The 19,508-nt window shown below is 37.3% G+C and overlaps 2 protein-coding genes across 4 annotated transcripts in view; both read right to left on the reverse strand.

Moving 5' to 3' along the window:
• The window catches only part of LOC101736773 (dual specificity calcium/calmodulin-dependent 3',5'-cyclic nucleotide phosphodiesterase 1), a 511,722-nt gene that overhangs the window by 432,668 nt on the left and 59,546 nt on the right, over positions 1 to 19,508 (reverse strand). The gene's annotated exons all lie outside the window — the stretch shown is intronic.
• The window catches only part of LOC134198821 (uncharacterized), a 301,226-nt gene continuing 293,750 nt past the window's right edge, over positions 12,033 to 19,508 (reverse strand). For both annotated transcript variants that reach the window (XM_062668354.1, XM_062668355.1), the window contains exon 2: positions 12,033 to 18,181. In XM_062668354.1, coding sequence (XP_062524338.1) covers positions 13,453 to 17,610 — 4,158 coding nt within the window. In that variant the 5' untranslated portion in view covers positions 17,611 to 18,181 and the 3' untranslated portion in view covers positions 12,033 to 13,452. The remainder of the gene's footprint in view (positions 18,182 to 19,508) is intronic.

Raw genomic sequence — 19,508 nt, forward strand, 5'->3', positions numbered from 1 at the left:
TCATTAGACCACGGACGCTTTAAGCACGAAGGCTTATTGTTTAGTCACACAATGCTATCACGACGGTTAATGCTGAAATAGGCTTAGTGTAGAAACAGTTGTCATAAGCCTCAAAATACCACAGCGAGAAGGTTTAATTTGGAAGCAGAGGCTTGTTTTAACTCTGAGACGCTCACGCTCCGATTATAGTCCTCTTTCTTTTTTAGGTAGCAGGATTTAATTTCGACCATATACAATTCCAAGGAATTACTTTTAGACGATAATTGTATAAATTATCCGTAGCATCTATACTCTACAATATAATATTATAAAGAGGAAAGATTTGTTTGTTTGTTTGTTTCGAATAGGCTCCGAAACTACTGGACCGATTTGAAAAATTCTTTTTCCATTAGAAGCCGACATTGTCCCTGATGAACATAGGCTACTTTTTTTTATTTATTTTTTATTTTATTTTTTTGGTTTCATGTGTGTTTTAATGTTTCCGAAGCGAAGCGAGGGCGGGTCACTAGTTATATTATATAGCTAAATGCCTTTGTAACTATACTGAGACCTTAGAACTCATACCTCAAGGTGGATGTCGCCATGTACCTTATAGATGTCTGTGGGTTTCAGTAACCACTTAATAATATCAGGTGGGCTATAAGCTCGTTCATCCATTTATGCAATAAAAAATATATTTTATTTTATTTTTCTAAAGTGCTTTCTATTTAGAATGAAGGTATTATTGCTACGTCTTTAAAACCTAACAGAGTTCCACTCCATGCACTGTTACCATTTCCACATTCCATTGTCTAGAAATATCGGGGAGAACGAAGCGCTCACTATAAATGCGTTATGCCCGTCGGGAATTTTCATTAAAATTTTCCCTCAGCTTACACCGCCCAGGAAGCCTTCAGGTAGCAGAAACTGACAGAAATTTCATAACTTGTCTCTTCAAACTAGATTTAAAACCTTCTAAGAATGCTATGTTTTTTATATATCGTTTTTTTTTTAAATATTAACAATAGATTACAAATGAGCGAAAGAGAACGCGTCAGCTTTAAGCTTTAAAAAAAATACCGAAGTTCCAACATACAAATAACGTTAAAAACTCCTCAAAAAAAAGCCGATTACATAAACTATTTCTATTTTTCAATTCATAAATAATTCGAAGTATCGATAACAATTGTAAATTTCGAAATACAGAATTCATAATTATCATTGCTCGAGACGAGCCGTCTATTGCCGGTGGCTGGGTATTAAAATTCATTTTACGAAGCATTATGCGGGTCGTGCTGAATTCCGAAACGAGATATATTCCAACGGCTACGTGACCTTTTCGATTGAATTACAATGCCTCCTTACTGATCTAAAAAGAAATGTGTAAATGCCAATAATTTAACTCTGAAACTACAGTATCGATCGACTATGATAGTATTTTCGCTTCGAAATAATTTGCATCTTCTTTTTTTTAAAGGAATCGATCACTAGTGGCCTTTCCAGTTTCAACAGGACATGTGGAATTTACAGCGTCTAATTCGTATCCCATATATTTTACATCAGAGTCATACGCGATTGCTACGATAAAATCTAGTTTTCCGGGCACGTACACGCAATTTAAGGCTTTTGTGGTCGGCCTAAAGTGAACCTTCCCATACCGGCCGCTTTACACGGCTTACGTACTTCAAAAGCACTCGAGGAAATCGAAAAACTACTGAAATCAATTTTTATGCTATTTATTATACCATGTTATTTAGTATTGAATTATTTTTGTTATAAAGACAGCAAGAATGCTCGTTGATTTTATGGAATTAAAAACGATTGTCATCGTATTCATAGAGCGGGCATTAAACAATCGTTGATCTTATACTGTCAGTTGAGCTTCAAGAATCTTGATTGATCTCCTAATTGTTTTCTATTCGGGTGTATTGTAAACTTGGGTTCGCTTTGATCGGCCCTCGATATGCTAATCGTAAGGATTGAGTTCAGGCCCCTAACTTTATCGTTTACATTGTAGCTAATACAGTTTTGACGGAGGTCACTGCGTGTCTGATTTGAGAAAATCAATTGGTGTCGCCACTGAATTAATTAGTCGGATGTTTATAATTGTTACAGCTGGAATAAAGAGTAGCTCGTGTTATTCTCTGATCCTAGCATACAAGACAATTCCCTAATTCGTTAGTGGGTAAAGTAACAAACCATATAACATTGAGATAAGATTTACCCGGCACTGTCCGGGCCAACATACAAACTTACACATTTAAAATATTAATATTGTTACTCTGGTAGAAGTAATACCATCTGTCGTAGAATAGCAGAAACGAATATCAAAAGAACTAGTAAAATCGAGAACGCACGAGAAGTGCAACGCCATCTATTATCAGATAGCGGAAACACATATCAAAACTACTCGACCATTCAGGAATGTTCCCGATAATTATAAAGATGTCGTATCGACCATAAAAGCGTTGCAGCGATGACAAGAAGGCAGTTACTGTTAGTAATCGGATCTACTCCCAGCGAAACAGCGAACGGATCACCAGAAGCGAAGCGGAAGAAGCGAATTACGAATTGTAAAGTGCTCTGTAAGCATTAAATAGAGTTGTAATTCGGTGGAAATTTTATTTATCCCGAGCCCCAGTGCGTGACAATATCACATTACAGAAATATACAATTGGAGGCCGGTACTTGTTTTCGTCTCGTACCTGTATGGCCCCCATAACACAGTCCAAAATCCTAACTTCGTATCGCTGAATGTGGATTCTTTTTAGATACTTATTGTTTCGTTAATTTCATACTTCGTAAATAGCTTGTTGTTCAAAATGAAAATAATTGCAGAACACACAGAAGCGCGGAGTCACATTTGTTTAAGTTACTATATATTGGCTTAAAATTGGATCGCCTCAAAAAGTGCTAACACTTTTAAGTTTACGAACGGCTTCATTAAGTTCGCTTATGAATTGATTGCTCGAAAAAAAATGATCGTTTTAATTTTAACAAGACCTTCGAAACGACACCAACAAAAGATCTGATTGCAGCCGGATAAGTTTTCGTGTTCGGTAATTCAGAAAACGCGATGGTGCCCAGTGAAACGTGTTACGAATGTTGATCAACTCTTTAGGATTTATCGGATCTGTACTCTGAAATAAGATGTCCATTTTATTAAATCCGAAATCTGTTTTAGTTATTGAAATTTTGTTACCTTATACTTTGTGGTTAAGAATAATGAGAGCGAGTGAGAGGGAGAGAGCTAAATATAGAAAGGAGATATGTATTTGAAATAATTAAAGAAACGTACGTGGCAAAATACTTCGAAATTTCGACCTCATCATTAAAGTGACTTTTAACATCAAGTGGACCTTTAGCGACACCAAAAACGATCAAAAAAGACAAAAAAAATATTTTTTGAAGATTATATCTCCCATTAAATTAATTGGCGATAAACTAAGCTAAATATAAAACACCCATAAAGTTTATTATGTCATTAAATCACCATCGAGCTATCTTCGCAACATCGTATGGTTTCAATGTGACGTCATTAAGTCATAACCGATAGAAGGGTATCAGTTTTTATTGCTAAATGATAGGTAAAATGATCCTTTGTTAGGTCTTCCCCGGAGACACTCGGGCAGCTATTAGCAAACCCCAACCGTCCTGGCTGAACCCGTACTCGCCCACCTGTCCTGGTGAAACTGAAAAGGCCTCCGGTATAACAGTAATCATACTTTCCAAAAATAATAATCACTGTTACAACATTAAAAATATAATTAACTAGGTTTCGATCTGCAGTTTTACTCTTGTGATTCACACTTTATATAGTGTCAGCAGATTCGTGCCCGGCGCTATGAGAAGTAACCCATATTATTTTCCAGGGTTGAAACTATTACGATTTATACCAAATTTCGTCAAAATCGGTTCAGTGATCCGAGAGTGGAAATATAACAGACATGGCTACATACTTTTGTATTAATATTATTATTTACTACATAACTTTTAACTTCAGAAAGTATCAAGGCAATTAAAAAAAGTAATGATGAAAACACTTGAAATGTAATAACGGGTATGTATGTACGAGTATATAATATACTAGCGACCCGCCCTCGCTTCGCTTCGGAAACATTAAATATTATTATTGATAGGCGAAGCCCGCAATCTTGCGCGCGGTACGACAATAACTGCGGGTGACGCCGCGGGACAAAACTAGTCTAAAAAAGTGAACCCTAAGTTACTCCTTATATCATCAGCTACCTATTAGTGAAAGTCTCATCAAAATCGGTCCAGCCGTTCCAGAGATTAGCCGGAATAAACAGACAGACAGACAAAAACTGTAAAAAAATATATTTTGGTGTATGTACTGTATATATATTCATATGCATGTAGTAAAAAGCGGTTATTTCAATACTACAAACAGACACTCTAAGTTTATTTATATGTATAGATTCACCTCTTATCGTCGTCACTGTTTTAAATCTCCTGGAAATCTCAAAACGAATTAAAATGATCCGTTTTGAAAACATTCTATTATCTATTAGTTAGTTTTTTATTCAAATATCTATCTATTAAACCTTTGTCTAAGTCACTCTCAAGCATACTGTCTGTAATTCAAGTTGGAAAGATATTCTTAGTTCGGTCTATCAATTGATCTCGGAACTTACAGTGTGGCCCTTACTACGTGATCACGTTTGCAATTCAATTTATCACTGAAAGTTATAATAGATTTAATTATGATAAAATTTTGTTTTATTTCTTAATTGTCAAACACTGGTGGTAGGGGATAATTGTAAGTCCATACGAGTAGATGCCACTAACCTATTTGTACGGTGGTCATATCGTAGTTTGAAGTGTGACAACTGTTATGCAACATATGCCTTGCATAACGGTTTTTAACAGTGAGTCGCGTTTCCAATTCAGTGGTAAATTCAGCGAAGCGCTGCTCGGGCTAGGGCAGATAATAACAGTCTCTCAGCCTGAGTACCGTGAGCTGGGCTACCAGTTCCTTGAAAGCAGAATAGCCCCTCGAGAGTACGAGTTAAGTAAGAAAAAAAGAAAAACTAGAACCAAGGCCTAGTATCTAAAGATGGATGGCATCATTCCGTTTCTGTAACATCAAGTGTATTGTAAGCTAGTTCATCCAACCAATGCAATAATAAATGTTCCTCATAATACTTAGTTAGAAATGTCAAAGCTCTGGTCACAATTACACTTATTACTTCGACCACCACAAATGCAGGAGTTCCTATCAGTATAGGTTAATAAAAGTCTCAGACCGTAGAGAATTTTTATGCGTCAGGGAAAAAAAAACATCGGAAATCAGATCAGATATTATTAAAGCAAAGCAGTACCAGAAATTGCTAAATACTGACGAGAGATATGTTTAATCACAATATTGCCATTAAAACTGCCATTTAAATTGTATTATCAAGAACGGTACTAGAATTTCACGAACCTATAGTAAGGGTTGAGTTCGCCCTCTGCAGTGTGAATGGCATGGAGAGGTCAGATATTGAACATTTTCTATTTTAGATCCGCTATTTGAGGGCTTTTGCGCTTGGCAGATCGGAAAATCCCAGTACAGGACAGAGAACAGTGAAATTGGTACCTGCTTACACGTGTAAAAATGTTTTTCATAAAATAAATACAGGATTCACAAAGCCTTTTCATATATTCACATCAGATCCTACGGCGTGTTTAAAAAAAAAGAATGCGCCTAGCGTCTTGTATTTTAATGAATCGTTATTACGACTATAACATTTACCATTGAAAATGTTTTATTTTATTTTATTAATACTTACATTTAATTCGTATACAATTTATAAGCTTATTTTGTACTTTATTCGTGCTTTCAATACTTTTACAGCTCTTTATCTGTATTTGTATAGTTCCACGTTTGCGAGTATTGTTTTGTGTAACGACTCTCCTTAAAACCCTAATGAATATTTAGTACGCTCCAGAAATAAGCAGGTGGTAAGTACAGATGCCAGGTCACGATCCGTCTTATCACAAGTAATCATATATATTTTTTCTAGTTTGGCTGGTTCAATTTTATATTCAATTCATCTTAATTTTTAACCGACTTCAAAAATGAAGGAGGCTCTCAATTCGAGTGTATGAATTTTTTAATGATTATTACCTCATAACTTTTTAACGAGTGAATCGATTTTGATTATTATTTTTTTATTAGGAAGATGACGCTTCCTGTGAGGTCCCATTTCAATTTATTCCAGTTCTGATAATGGTATCCGTGAGAAAACCATATATTATAAGTCTTAGGCTTGCATTAAGTAGGTGCGCAACAAATAGATGGATAACTCAATAATTCAATATCACGCCAACTGATTTCGATTATTATTGTTTTTAGTGTATATTCATTTGTTTTGGTTTTTTTTTTTAATTCGAATTCGGTTTTCTTAAAACATGTCTATTTACAATTATTATTCTTAATCGCGTCATAGACATTTACAACGTAAATGCACCATCCACCTTGAAATATACGTTGTAAGGTCTCAGTATGGTTACAACGGTTGCCCCATCCTTCAAACCAAAACGCATCACTGCTTCACGGCAAAATAGGCAGGGTGGTGGTACCCACCCACGCGGACTCACAAGAGGTCCTGCCACCAGTAAAAATGCGTCTCACGATGTCCCACCATCTCTCTCTGCTTAATAGGCGTAGATTTTTGCACTACACTACACTTAGAGCATTTTGCTATGTAGCTACCAACCACATAGGCCGTAAGATAGTTTACCCATCGACAGATTTGAAAAACAAAACATAATGAACCTTAAATTCAATATTGCAAATATTTTTTTAGTTCGAATTGACATTGTATCACTCATAAAGAGCTATCTTATAAAAGTCGGTAGTAAAGTTTTTGTGTCTCACCGTAGTAGTGAAGGCAATATTGTCTCGACCGCCCGTAAACCTCGCAGGGAGAGATGAAATGTTTAGACACAGGGCCGTACTTGGCGAATTTTGTTTCCGATCGTCAAAACGAAGCGCGATCGAGCCCACTTGCCTTTCCTAATTATTGTTATTAATATTTAGTATTTTATCTAACGGATATCGATCAAGGATGTAAGGATGTAAGTAAAAAAAATCCTAGAGACAGAATTGACATTTTGAATTAGCGTTTTTACCAACGCACCCCCCGCCACCGGAATAGAGTTCATCCATACTACCTGAAGCAACTGTGTTCATCTATAGTACGTTTCCAGAGATCTGTTTGGCCACTTTACTTTTTTACTGGTGGTAGGACATCTTGTGAGTCCGCGCGGGCAGGTACCACCGCCCTACCTATTTCTGCCTTGAAGCAGTAATGCGTTTCGATTTGAAGGGTGGGGCAGCCGTTGTAAATATACTCGAGATCTTAGAACATATATATCGAAGTGGGTGGCGCATTTACGTTGTCTACGGGCTTCAGTAACCACTTAACACCAGGTGGACTGTGACCTCCCATATAAGCAATAAATAAAACCTACTATCCGGCTTTGGAATGAGCTCCCCTCCATGATACATCCCTAGTGCTATGGCATGTCCTTCTTCTAACGCAGCGGCTTGTTTCTGCCCCTAGCATTGCTAACGTCCTTGACAGTAACCACTCACCATCAGGTGGAGCGTATGCTCGTCAGCTTACACTGGAAAAAATGCAATAAAAAGACGCTTAAAGTCGTTCATCACCTTACTATTAAATTACAAGCGTGCGGGAATAAAACTCCTTCATTAAAATATCCATTAGTACATTTGTTACACAGATAGCGGAATCTTTCCAATTAAAACGAACATTTATCGGGAATGTATGTGATTCCACTAATTGCATGTATTGGGCTATTCTAAACTGTTTAAAAACATTGAACAAGTCCAAATCCAGCATAACTCATCAATCCACGTCATAACTACTTTTTTCGACCGATATTCTGACTCATCTTAAGGCAGAGAATGTGCATCAGTATCTGGCTATAGTAGTATATTACTGGCTATTATACAACACCCATACAGCATAAGGCTTTCTCCTTCTTACAGTACCAAACTGAGTCTATACAATTACATAACCTTATTAAGACCCTTTTTTCCAAATAGACTTTAAAAAAATCTCAATTCTTATAATTAACTTCTAAAGCTATTAGACTGTTTTGTTTGGTATAAACAATGTTTTTATTTTAAAATCGTCGGCACTCGATTCGTGCCTGAGCATCAAGAAGTTTCCATCTTGGAACATATTCCACAAGCTATGTGTGAAACTGAAGATATTCAGAGACATCTCATGAAATATTTCTCAAGTTCTCCATAAAATGTATGTGAACGTTCCAAAGAAAACCTTTGAACAATTTGGAATTTGTCATTCTTCTCTTCTTTGGAAACTCTCTCTCTGGAAACAAAAGTCATCACCCACATTGGTGATACAAAAGGATTAATAATGCGCTTACATTTCTCAGTTCATGTTAATATTTGTTTCATTTATCAAAGTAATTAGCTATTTATGATAAGACATCTATCAATTCCATTCATGAAAAGCCAACAGGCAGAGTAGAATCGGCTGGAGGAGGCTTACATGTCACAAGACACGCTGACCTAAGTCGATAATCCGATGTGTCAGAATTAAAGTTAATATAGTGCGTAAATGGTACATTTAGGGACAAAGAATTAATACAAACAATTTTAAACTGAAGAGAGCTAGTAGATTTTTTGTTAATAAGACTAAAACATTTCTAGAGTAGATTTACTTTTTTTTAAACAATGACCTATTAAGGGCCTTTTTTTAAAGAGCTAATTGTTTAACATTTGAACGTTTTTAAGACGGTTTTGAAGTCGTGTTCGCCTAGAGGATAAGATACGTCGTGGAGTTGATTCACCACTTTTCCTAAATTTACGTGATTGCCAACGAGTTTCGAGATAGAAGAATGGCATAGTGTAGGTAAAAAAAGTTAAGGAATTTTCGTAACTATTGGTGGATGGGTGGCATGTGAGCCCACCGGGTCAGGTGCTGCCATCCTGCCTACTTCTGCCGCAAAGCATTCATACTCTACTCCTGTTTTAAAAAATGGCCAAAATCTATTACATATAAATAAAATTGGAGTGTCTCTTTGTAATATTGAAATAGCCTCTTTTTACTATATGTATAATATGAATATATATACGGTACGACGACGTATACGGTACACCAAAATATATTTTTTTACAATTTTTGTCTGTCTGTCTGTTTGTTCCGGCTAATCTCTGGAACGGCTGGACCGATTTTGACGAGACTTTCACTGATAGGTAGCTAATGAAATAAGGAGTAACTTAGGATGTAAGGAGTACTTTTTTTAGGCCAGCTTCGTTCCGCGGCGTCACTCACGGTACGACAATAACGGCGGGTAACATCGCGAGACTCAGCTATTAATAATAAAACTTAATGTTTCTGAAGCGAAGCGAGGGCGGGTCGCTAGTTTTATAATAAAATAAAATAAATCGACTTATGACACAAGAGGGGCGACCACATTCACGTTATGATATCAATGCCCGGTAGTAACTGAAAACAAGTAGTCTGATTTAATAAAATAAAAAATCCAAAAGCAAACTGTAACCTTCGACGTGAAAAATAGTCGATTTCTTCTAGACGGAACGACCGCACATGCCTCTCGATGTTTATAATAATTCAATATTAATATTATCCAAGCGATACATTTTGAATTTTAGATGTATCTTATGAGCTGATAATGCCTCGCCGGGTTTCCTTTCTATATATTTGTGTAGTTTTTCTGCAACAATGTGTATAATAAAATTCGGAAGATTGATTGAATTCTTATTCGTATCGTAAATATTCTTGTATTTTCAACGTGGAAGTTCAATGAGAGACTGGAATGAGTATTATTCCTTGCTGATGGAACGTTCGATTCTTGTTTGGAGATACCATATCCCCGAAAAATAATAATTTACGTTTGAGGTCTGGTTGTACATGAGACATCTACTAGACGATTAGCTTGGACTCGTTAACTGCGTTTCATTAACTATACCTACATGTAAATCCACAGGAGTATTATATTAAACTCCCTAAAATCTTATATCTTTAAACGAGCAATTTTTGTATATAACGATTTTCTCTAACGATTTTCATAAAAGTTAGTATATAGGGGATTTCGGGGGCGATAAATCGATCTAGCTACGATTTATTTTCGGAAAATTTTGTTTTATTCGTGTTTTCAATATTCAACTTTATCGATAATTTTGATTTTTTCTTTGAATAGCCAGTTCATATTTTTTTTGTTATTCTGTCGGTAAGAAAAATATTATTCAGATAAATATTAATTTTAAACCAAAATATTTTATGTGAAAATTATTTATTCGGTACGGTAATGTGACCAGAGGTTTCATCTATTTACATCGCTTTTATTAAAAACGAATCCCGACGAGTTGTCCGTCACCGAATTAATTTGCAAATTGGGTTTTACAACCGAAGCACGAACGATAAAAACATTTTAAAATCCAACGAGCTACATGAATATGTTAATTGTTTCATTAAAATCTCCGCGTTTTTAATATGCGATTTTAATTTAACTTCTCGTTGAGGTAATTGTTATTTTAAAACGTTGATTCGCAAGTAAAAGTTGGTGGTACGGTGTTTTCTGTGTTTTCGACAAAAGGCTTATTCGATTTTAGATTGATAAATGTACCAAAATTTCTTGCGGTTCCGCGTTGTTGATAAGTGGCATACATTTTTGATTGAATGATAAACGTTGTGAGTTATTGAAGACTTTTTTTTTTTTTTTTTATTGCTTAGATGGATGGACGAGCTCACAGCCCACCTGGTGTTAAGTGGTTACTGGAGCCCATAGACATCTACAACGTAAATAAAAGGAGTTCTGCTAGAAGTTTGTCTTTGGATGGTCTCATGTGCCCAATATAAAGATTTTTTTTGTTCAAACAATACCGGATTTTTTATTTAAAAAGCCATGATCATTAATATTCAAACACGGTTAGTAAAAATATAAGCGTCTACAATTTGATTATTTTTTTTCAAAGCCTGTTCACTTTGTACGCTTCTTAACCTTAAATAACTAACTACCTTAGATTTTTATAAATTTAACGATGATTTAATATTAGTATCACTTACACTTCTGACAAAGTATTACGCTATTGGAACTGAAGATATCGTAATTTAGAACCTATTTTGTCCCTATTAATTTTCACATCCAAATATACTGGTTGTGGATAAACCACATAAATGAAACCACGAACATTTAAAATACAAGCTACATCAACAAATGTTTTTTCTACTCTCGGTGACCTACTGTTTACAATTGGCGCAACTAAGCTTACTTCAAAGGTTGGAATTCCAGGTAATTCACGGAGAAAGCTCTGTTGGTCTCGGAAACGAAGTAACTCATCATTAAAGAAAACAAATGTTTGTTATTCTAAAATTATTTTGAAAAGGAAAACCTTATGAGTTGTTTTTTTTTTTTTTTTTTCTTAGATGGGTGGACTTGCTCACAGCCCACCCGGTGTTAAGTGGTTACTGGAGCCCATAGACATCCACAAAGTAAATGCGCCACCCACCTTGAGATATCAGTTCTAAGGTCTCAAGTATAGTTACAACGGCTGCCCTACCCTTCAAACCGAAACGCATTACTGCTTCGCGGCAGAAATAGGCAGGGTGGTGGTACCCACCCGCGCGGACTTACAAGAGGTCCTACCACCAGTAAAAAAGCTGTTTACTGTTTATAGCACAAATGGGTGGACAAGCTTACGAACCGCCTGATTTTAAGCACTTATTGGTGTTTATATACATCACAACTGGTTTCGTATTGCGTGAATGCTACTGCACCTTTCTAAGCAGAGCTAAATCGCAGCAGAAATAGTCAGGATGGTGGCACACCTATATGCGCTACCTTGAAATACTTTATTAGTTTGCTTCAATATCAGAACGATGATGATAGGCCAAAAGGCCATCTCGCAGCCCCTTACCTTAAACGTTAACTCAAGCTGACAGATATCGCAAAATCAATGCCCTAACCTACCTGTGCAGGAGCAGGTTCGTTCCTCGTCGTATTAGCGATTTTAAAATGAAAATAGGCCGTTTTTATAATAGTAATCCACCTTTAATCTTCCTTTGATACATTACATATAATTTTATAAATTAATCGCATTGTGTCGTTGAAAAGTTTTTCTTGAATGTACATACTTAATAATGGAATCGGAATGAATGAAACAAAAAAAAGTTACGTCGGTAGATGGCGGATTCGATAAATTTAAAATGATGGAATTAAGCAGTCTGTTCCAGTTGACCAATAGATGGCGTAAACATCCCCCGGGCCTTGAAATCTCTGGTTTCTAAATAGAATCACGCTTCATCTTCATTTTCTTCCGCTGATTGGAGTGGCAGAGGGCATATCTTGGAAAATGAACGTCGAATGGTCCCTGTACCAGTACGAATATCGGCGACTCGAGACACACCGTCACTTCCAGGATACAAACGTACTATGCGACCCAGCCTCCAATTCAAGGGTGGTAAATTGTCGTCCTTTATGAGAACTAGACTATCCAAGGCGATGTCATCCTTCCTGATCTTCCACTTGGTTCGTAACTGCAGCTCCGAGACGTATTCCGTAGACCAGCGTCGCCAGAAATGTTGACGTAATTGTTCGATGCGATCATAGCGCGCTAGCTGAAATGTTGGCTTATCTGTCAGATCCTCAGATGCAGGCGCTGTCAACGGTCGGCCTAGTAGGAAGTGGGCAGGAGTAAGTGGAGTAAAATCAGTAGGATCTGTGGATAGCGGTGACAAAGGGCGAGAATTTAATACGGCTTCGATTTGCGTCAAAACCGTGGTGAACTCCTCATAAGTTAATCTCGCATTACCCACTATGCGTCTTAGGTGATACTTACACGATCGCACCCCACTCTCCCATAGACCACCAAAATGTGGGGAATACGGCGGAATAAATCTAAATGCAATGCCGTTATCGGCTGCATAATCTGTAATTACTTTGGAATGGTTTTCTAAAAACAAAGGGAATTCCTTTTCGGCACCAATAAAATTTTTCCCATTATCTGAAAATATGATATTGGGTTTACCTCGCCTACTAATAAACCGTTTTAAAGCCAAAATATAATCATTAGTGGAAAGACTTGTAACGAGTTCCAAATGTATAGCTCGTGTCGTAAAACAAATAAACAAGCAGATATAAGCCTTAAAAAGACGTGCTCCTCTCCCTTTACGGTTCAATACGAATACTGGCCCCGCGTAGTCTACACCTGATTTCATGAATGGAAAACTAGGTTCCAGGCGCTCAGAAGGTAAGTTACCCATGATAGGTGTCAGTGTCTTACCCTTAATACGTGTACACATCACACATTCTCGTATTATCCTCTTTGCTAAATTTTTAGCATTTAGCGGCCACCAATATTCACGCATAGTAGCCAACATTAGCTGAGGACCGCCATGTAACAATCGCTTATGCTCGTATCTAAATAAGCTAACCGTGAAAGGATGTCTACTACATAATAAAACAGGATGTTTTTTTATCGAAGTTGAAACACGACGCGTTACTTAGTCTACCACCGACTCGTATTATTTCATAATCGTCCAAAAAAACATTCAAACTAGAAATACGGTTGTATTGTTTACAATTTGTTCGAATTGGAATCTTGTTGATTAAATTATTATAAATGTCCGGAAACGACCTTATTTGCACTAATCTAATGAGCATTCGCTGTGACGCGTTCAATTCACTAAGAGTTAAGGAACCGGTTTGACGGCTATCCTTCGCGCGTGTATTATTTATGAATCGAAGTACATAAGCACCTATTCTTTTTAATTTCGTAAATGATTCGAATCGCTTAAAGTCAATTATATCATCGTATTCTGTAGAAATTAAACTCACTTGCTTAGATTTTAGTTCTGGTAAAGTTTGACAGTTCGGTATATCGGAATTTTTTATGTTTATTGAATATGACTCGCGTAAAAACGACGGGCCATACCACCATAAATCACTATCTCTTAATAAATCTAAACTACAACCTCTCGATAACAAGTCTGCGGGATTATCCTTGCCATTTACGTGTGACCACACCAACTCGCCTGTGAGTTCATTTATTTCGGTTACTCGGTTCTGTATAAATGTTTTAAGCAAATGTGGTGATGTCTTAATCCAACCCATGACTATCGTCGAGTCTGTCCAGAAGTAAACTTTGTTATATTTTAATCTAAGCGACTCACTAACTTTTTTATATAACTTGGCTCCTACCAACGCACCACAAAGTTCCAAACGAGGAATACTAATCGATTTTAAGGGAGCCACCTTACTTTTGGCACATAACAAACGAACTGTTATTTCTGAATCATCACTGTATGTGCGAATATAGGCGCAAGCACCGTACGCGCTCTGGGATGCGTCGGTAAATATATGAAGTTCCGTATACTGAGTATGTTCACTCCTTACGTGACGAGGGATACGTATTTCCTTTAAAAATCTTAATGAATAAATAAATTGTTTCCAAGCTTTAGTTATGTCTGCAGAAACAGGAGTATCCCAATCAATTCTGCTTAGCCACAAATTTTGTAAAAATATTTTTGATATTATGACTGCTGGTGACAAAAGTCCTAAGGGATCATATATTTGAGATATGATAGACAGCATTATACGCTTAGTTAAATTTAATTCGCAATGATCGCTATTAATATTCGTTACAAAATATAATTCATCACAAGTGTTATGCCAGCCCAACCCTAGTGTTTTAGTTTGTGCATGTTCGCCTATAAAATGCTCTGCTGATTTATCCTGCGAAATGTCTAAATTAAATTTCCATTTTCGTAAAGGAAAACACCCCGAATGTAATATTTGAGAAGTTTTCTCACAAATACGTAACAAATTATGATAATCGTCGTCGCCGCTTATAAGATCGTCGACAAAAATGTCCTGCGTGATGACGCGCGCGATGACGTCATCATCACACTCAAGCGCAAGTTGTCTGATGCATCTCATACTCAAGTACGGCGCTGAAGCGGTTCCGTACGTCACCGTATTGAGCTGATACGTCTCTAATGGATCCGTAGGATTTTCGCGCCATAATATTAGTTGAAGTGACCGTTGGTCAGATTGAATGAGAACTTGTCTGAACATCTTTTCTACATCAGCACAAGCTACGAATTTATATTGTCGAAACCGCAACAATATAGACAAAATATCGTTTTGTAACGCAGGTCCCGGAAATTGTATATCATTTAAGGACTTATTCGAACTAGTTACTGCACTAGCGTCGAATACAACGCGCAACTTAGTAGTTGAACTACTTTCTTTAATAACACCGTGATGTGGCAAATAATAATTAGGTTGACTACACGTAGTTACCTTAGACATGTGACCTAAGTCATGGTACTCTCGCATAAAATTTGTGTACATACGTTTAAATTCCGGTAAACGTTCAAGTTTACGTTCTAGTGATAAAAATCGTTTTTTCGCTAACGTATATGAATCACCTAACACATCAGCTGATTCCCTTAGCGGTATCCGTACCGAAAATCTACCTTCTCGATCACGTTTATTCGTGTTGATAAATAACTTTTCGCATTTTTGTTCATCTTCCGAAAGCATTGCACGAGGTGATAGGGCTACCTCCTCGAGCTCCCAAAATAACCTTAGCTGCCTACCAATGTCCTGTGTAAAATTACACTGAACATTATTAGTAGTATGCGAGTACGTATTATTAAAGACAGGGCCGGTTATTAACCATCCTAACTTCGAATTCTGTAAGTATGGTCCACTCGGAAGACGTATTTTATCCGCATCTAAAAGATCCCAAAACTTATCGGCACCTATCAGTAAATCAATATCTGCGGGGACGTCAAAGTTAGGGTCTGCTAGTTTTATGTTTTTAGGTATTCGTATAAAGCTAGAATCTATGCTTATCGTGGGCAAACTGGATGTTATGCTCGGCAAGACAATACATCGAATCTTAGCATGATAATCGTTTAGTTTTGATCGTATATTAATATCGCACGAGTGACTAGACTGTGTGATTGTTTGTCCTACACCCGTTATTCTAACCGTGGACTGTATATTTGACACGTTTAATCGATTTGACATTCTCTCCGTAATAAAACAGTTCTGACTCCCACTATCCAGAAGCGCACGAGCTGTATGAAAAACGTTATTATTATCGGCTACCTCCACCAACGCTGTAGAGAGTAAGACCGTCTGTAATACCTTAAATTCGCTATTATTATTGCACTCGGAACTGCCACTCGTATTATCGGGCAGACAATGCAACGCATTAGACGTAGATGCATGTACCGGCACTGAACCCGGGTCTTCGCGCACACACACATTTAATTCGTTTTGAGAGCTACTCGAACCTATATGCAATAAGCTATTGTGTTTCCGCTGACACTGTTTGCACGGACCAAACACGCATTCACTTATCATATGACCTGCTCTTAAGCAATTACGACACAGTTTTTTATCATCAATATATTTCAACCTATCCTTAACGGACATGTTAAGAAAGGCGATACAAGTATAAAGTGCATGGTTTTGCTCACACAATACACATTTTTTATAAGAAGCCCCCTTTGACGTATATAATTTATTGTTTGAAAAGGATTTCTCGTTTTTTGATGTAACGTAACTATGAAAATTATTTGAACTAGAAGAACGCTTACTAATTTCACTATTAACTTTACTACCATAAATTAACGGCTTATCTTTAGGTCTACTATGATTGGCACTAATCATATCCAACATGTCGGCTCGGTTTCTAAGAAACGATAGCAAGTCGTCTAAGGTATATTTTTGATTAGAATTATTCAACGATATCGTACCCTTATGGTTCTCCCATTCGCGTTCTGTTGATGAGTCAAGCTTCGATACCATTAGATAGATAATTAAAGTATCCCAAGCGTCGGTGGGTTCCTCCAAAGTGTTAAGAGCGCGTAAATTACGTAACACTGTATCCATTAACTTACGAATTAATGAAGATGATTCCTGTTTTAAACAAGGGATATTAAATAGCGACTTTACATGATTATTAACTAAGAGCCTAGTGTTATGGAAACGATTTTCTAGAAGCTCCCATGCGTGAAGATAGTTGGAAGGAGTAAACTCTAAGGCACTGATCACTTGCAGGGCAGTTCCGTCGAGCGCAGACCGTAAATAATGAAACTTTTGTATTTCGTCTAAGTCTGTACGTTTATGAATCATAGTAATATACGAATTTTTGAATTCAAGCCAGTGGTCGTATGATCCATCAAAGGAAGGTAGTTTTATGTAAGGTAATTTAACACTAACCGGTTTTTGTGAACATGAATTTTCCTGATTAAGCATTATTGAACTGTTAAAATTGTCTGCACTGTTCACCAAACAGTTGGCGACAGCCATTGTGGTGAAATACAATGTTTCAAATGATTCGACATAATCCGCGTTAGAAGACATATCGGCCTCGGTTAATAGCAATTCTATATCCATCTCCACATCATTATATCTTTTATAAATATCGCAAGCTGCCTGTATTCTTAATTGTATTTCAGCCACTTGTATCTGTGTTAAAACTGCACCAGTAAACGTATCAATAAATTTTTTAAATTGAGTTAGTCGACCTTTAAAGTTTCCCCTTTGCCGTTTAAGATCCTCCAATTTGCTAACCTTATCGCCAGGCATTTTGATGGTCTACGTGTGATGAGCGGTAGGTACTTACGTGAAGGCATCCACGGCGCAGCGCGAAACAAACAAAATGGTATGTAGGTAGTGTAGCACTGTAACTAATAAAAACACACGGTTTTAGCACAAATCGTTTTAGGAACGGAGTAGCCGGGAACAAAGACCTGACCGTTGCTTTTTCTTTTCGTCTTCTTCGTTTATTGTAGAAATATCTTCGTCTTAGCTGGTCCTGGTTGCTTTCCGATTTCGTCAGCTAGGTAATCCGTGATCGAAGGTCCAAAATGTGCAGGAGCAGGTTCGTTCCTCGTCGTATTAGCGATTTTAAAATGAAAATAGGCCGTTTTTATAATAGTAATCCACCTTTAATCTTCCTTTGATACATTACATATAATTTTATAAATTAATCGCATTGTGTCGTTGAAAAGTTTTTCTTGAATGTACATACTTAATAATGGAATCGGAATGAATGAAACAAAAAAAAAGTTACGTCGGTAGATGGCGGATTCGATAAATTTAAAATGATGGAATTAAGCAGTCTGTTCCAGTTGACCAATGATGGCGTAAACACTACCTTAAGACACGAGATTGAAATCACAGTTAAAACACTTTACATTTTTTCTTTCTCAGTACTGTGGTTCCCACCCATATGGGCTTAACACGTCTTATCTTGAAAGCGTGATAAGTACGCACTGCCTTATAAAAACCTGTCTGCGGTAATTGGAGTTCGGCATGGTCGCATCGCTCGATACTAGTTCGGTATATCGGACGTCTTATTCATTAGACCACGGACGCTTTAAGCACGAAGGCTTATTGTTTAGTCACACAATGCTATCACGACGGTTAATGCTGAAATAGGCTTAGTGTAGAAACAGTTGTCATAAGCCTCAAAATACCACAGCGAGAAGGTTTAATTTGGAAGCAGAGGCTTGTTTTAACTCTGAGACGCTCACGCTCCGATTATAGTCCTCTTTCTTTTTTAGGTAGCAGGATTTAATTTCGACCATATACAATTCCAAGGAATTACTTTTAGACGATAATTGTATAAATTATCCGTAGCATCTATACTCTATACTATAATAATAATAATAATATGCCCCCTATAATCCAACCATACGTCCGAGTCGAACACCAGACTCACGTGGGGGGCGGACACGCGATATAATGTTACTGGCGCGGCTAACATGGCTCTGGGAACCCATAAAAAATGGAGAATCAAGAAATAAATATACGTATAGGGCCGCTACCTGGAGGTCGCCAGGGCACGTCTGGAGCTGGCGCTGGACGTGGCAGCATGCGGACCGCCAGTGGTCGTAGATTGAACAGGCGGGTCACGACCAACCAAGCTACTACAGCCGAAACACAAATCACACTTACACCAGACACTCAACAGGAATCAGCAAGAAGTGTTTTGCAGGACATGCTACCTGCAACCACCCTTGCTGGCAGAAACAGGCAGCGAATGAAGTGGACGGACGAAGTAAGTAAACAACTACTTCGCTGCTATTACACGGTTACAAATTGCGAAAGTAATCTTACAGGATATCGCCTAGCACTCTACACGAAATTCATTGACATATACCCAGACCTTCACATAATATCAGAACAACGTTTAGCAGATCAGGTGCGAGTTATACACCGCAATAATAGAATCTCAGCCGCAGAAAGGGAAATAATTAAGACCGAAGTAGAACAAAATCTCCATAGTTTGACTTCAGTGTCTACAAATCCTACTAACTCACCTCCCATAAAACAGGAAAACATAATACACAGTACTCAACATGGTTCACACGATACAAATAACCGAAATACATTTAACTCAACAGAATACATGGTACACACACCATCGACAGACTCACAAATAACAGACCTTTTGCTTACACCCTCATACACACTATCAC

This window comes from Bombyx mori, chromosome 4 (assembly GCF_030269925.1).
Source record: "Bombyx mori chromosome 4, ASM3026992v2".
Classification (NCBI taxonomy): Eukaryota; Metazoa; Arthropoda; class Insecta; order Lepidoptera; family Bombycidae; genus Bombyx; species Bombyx mori.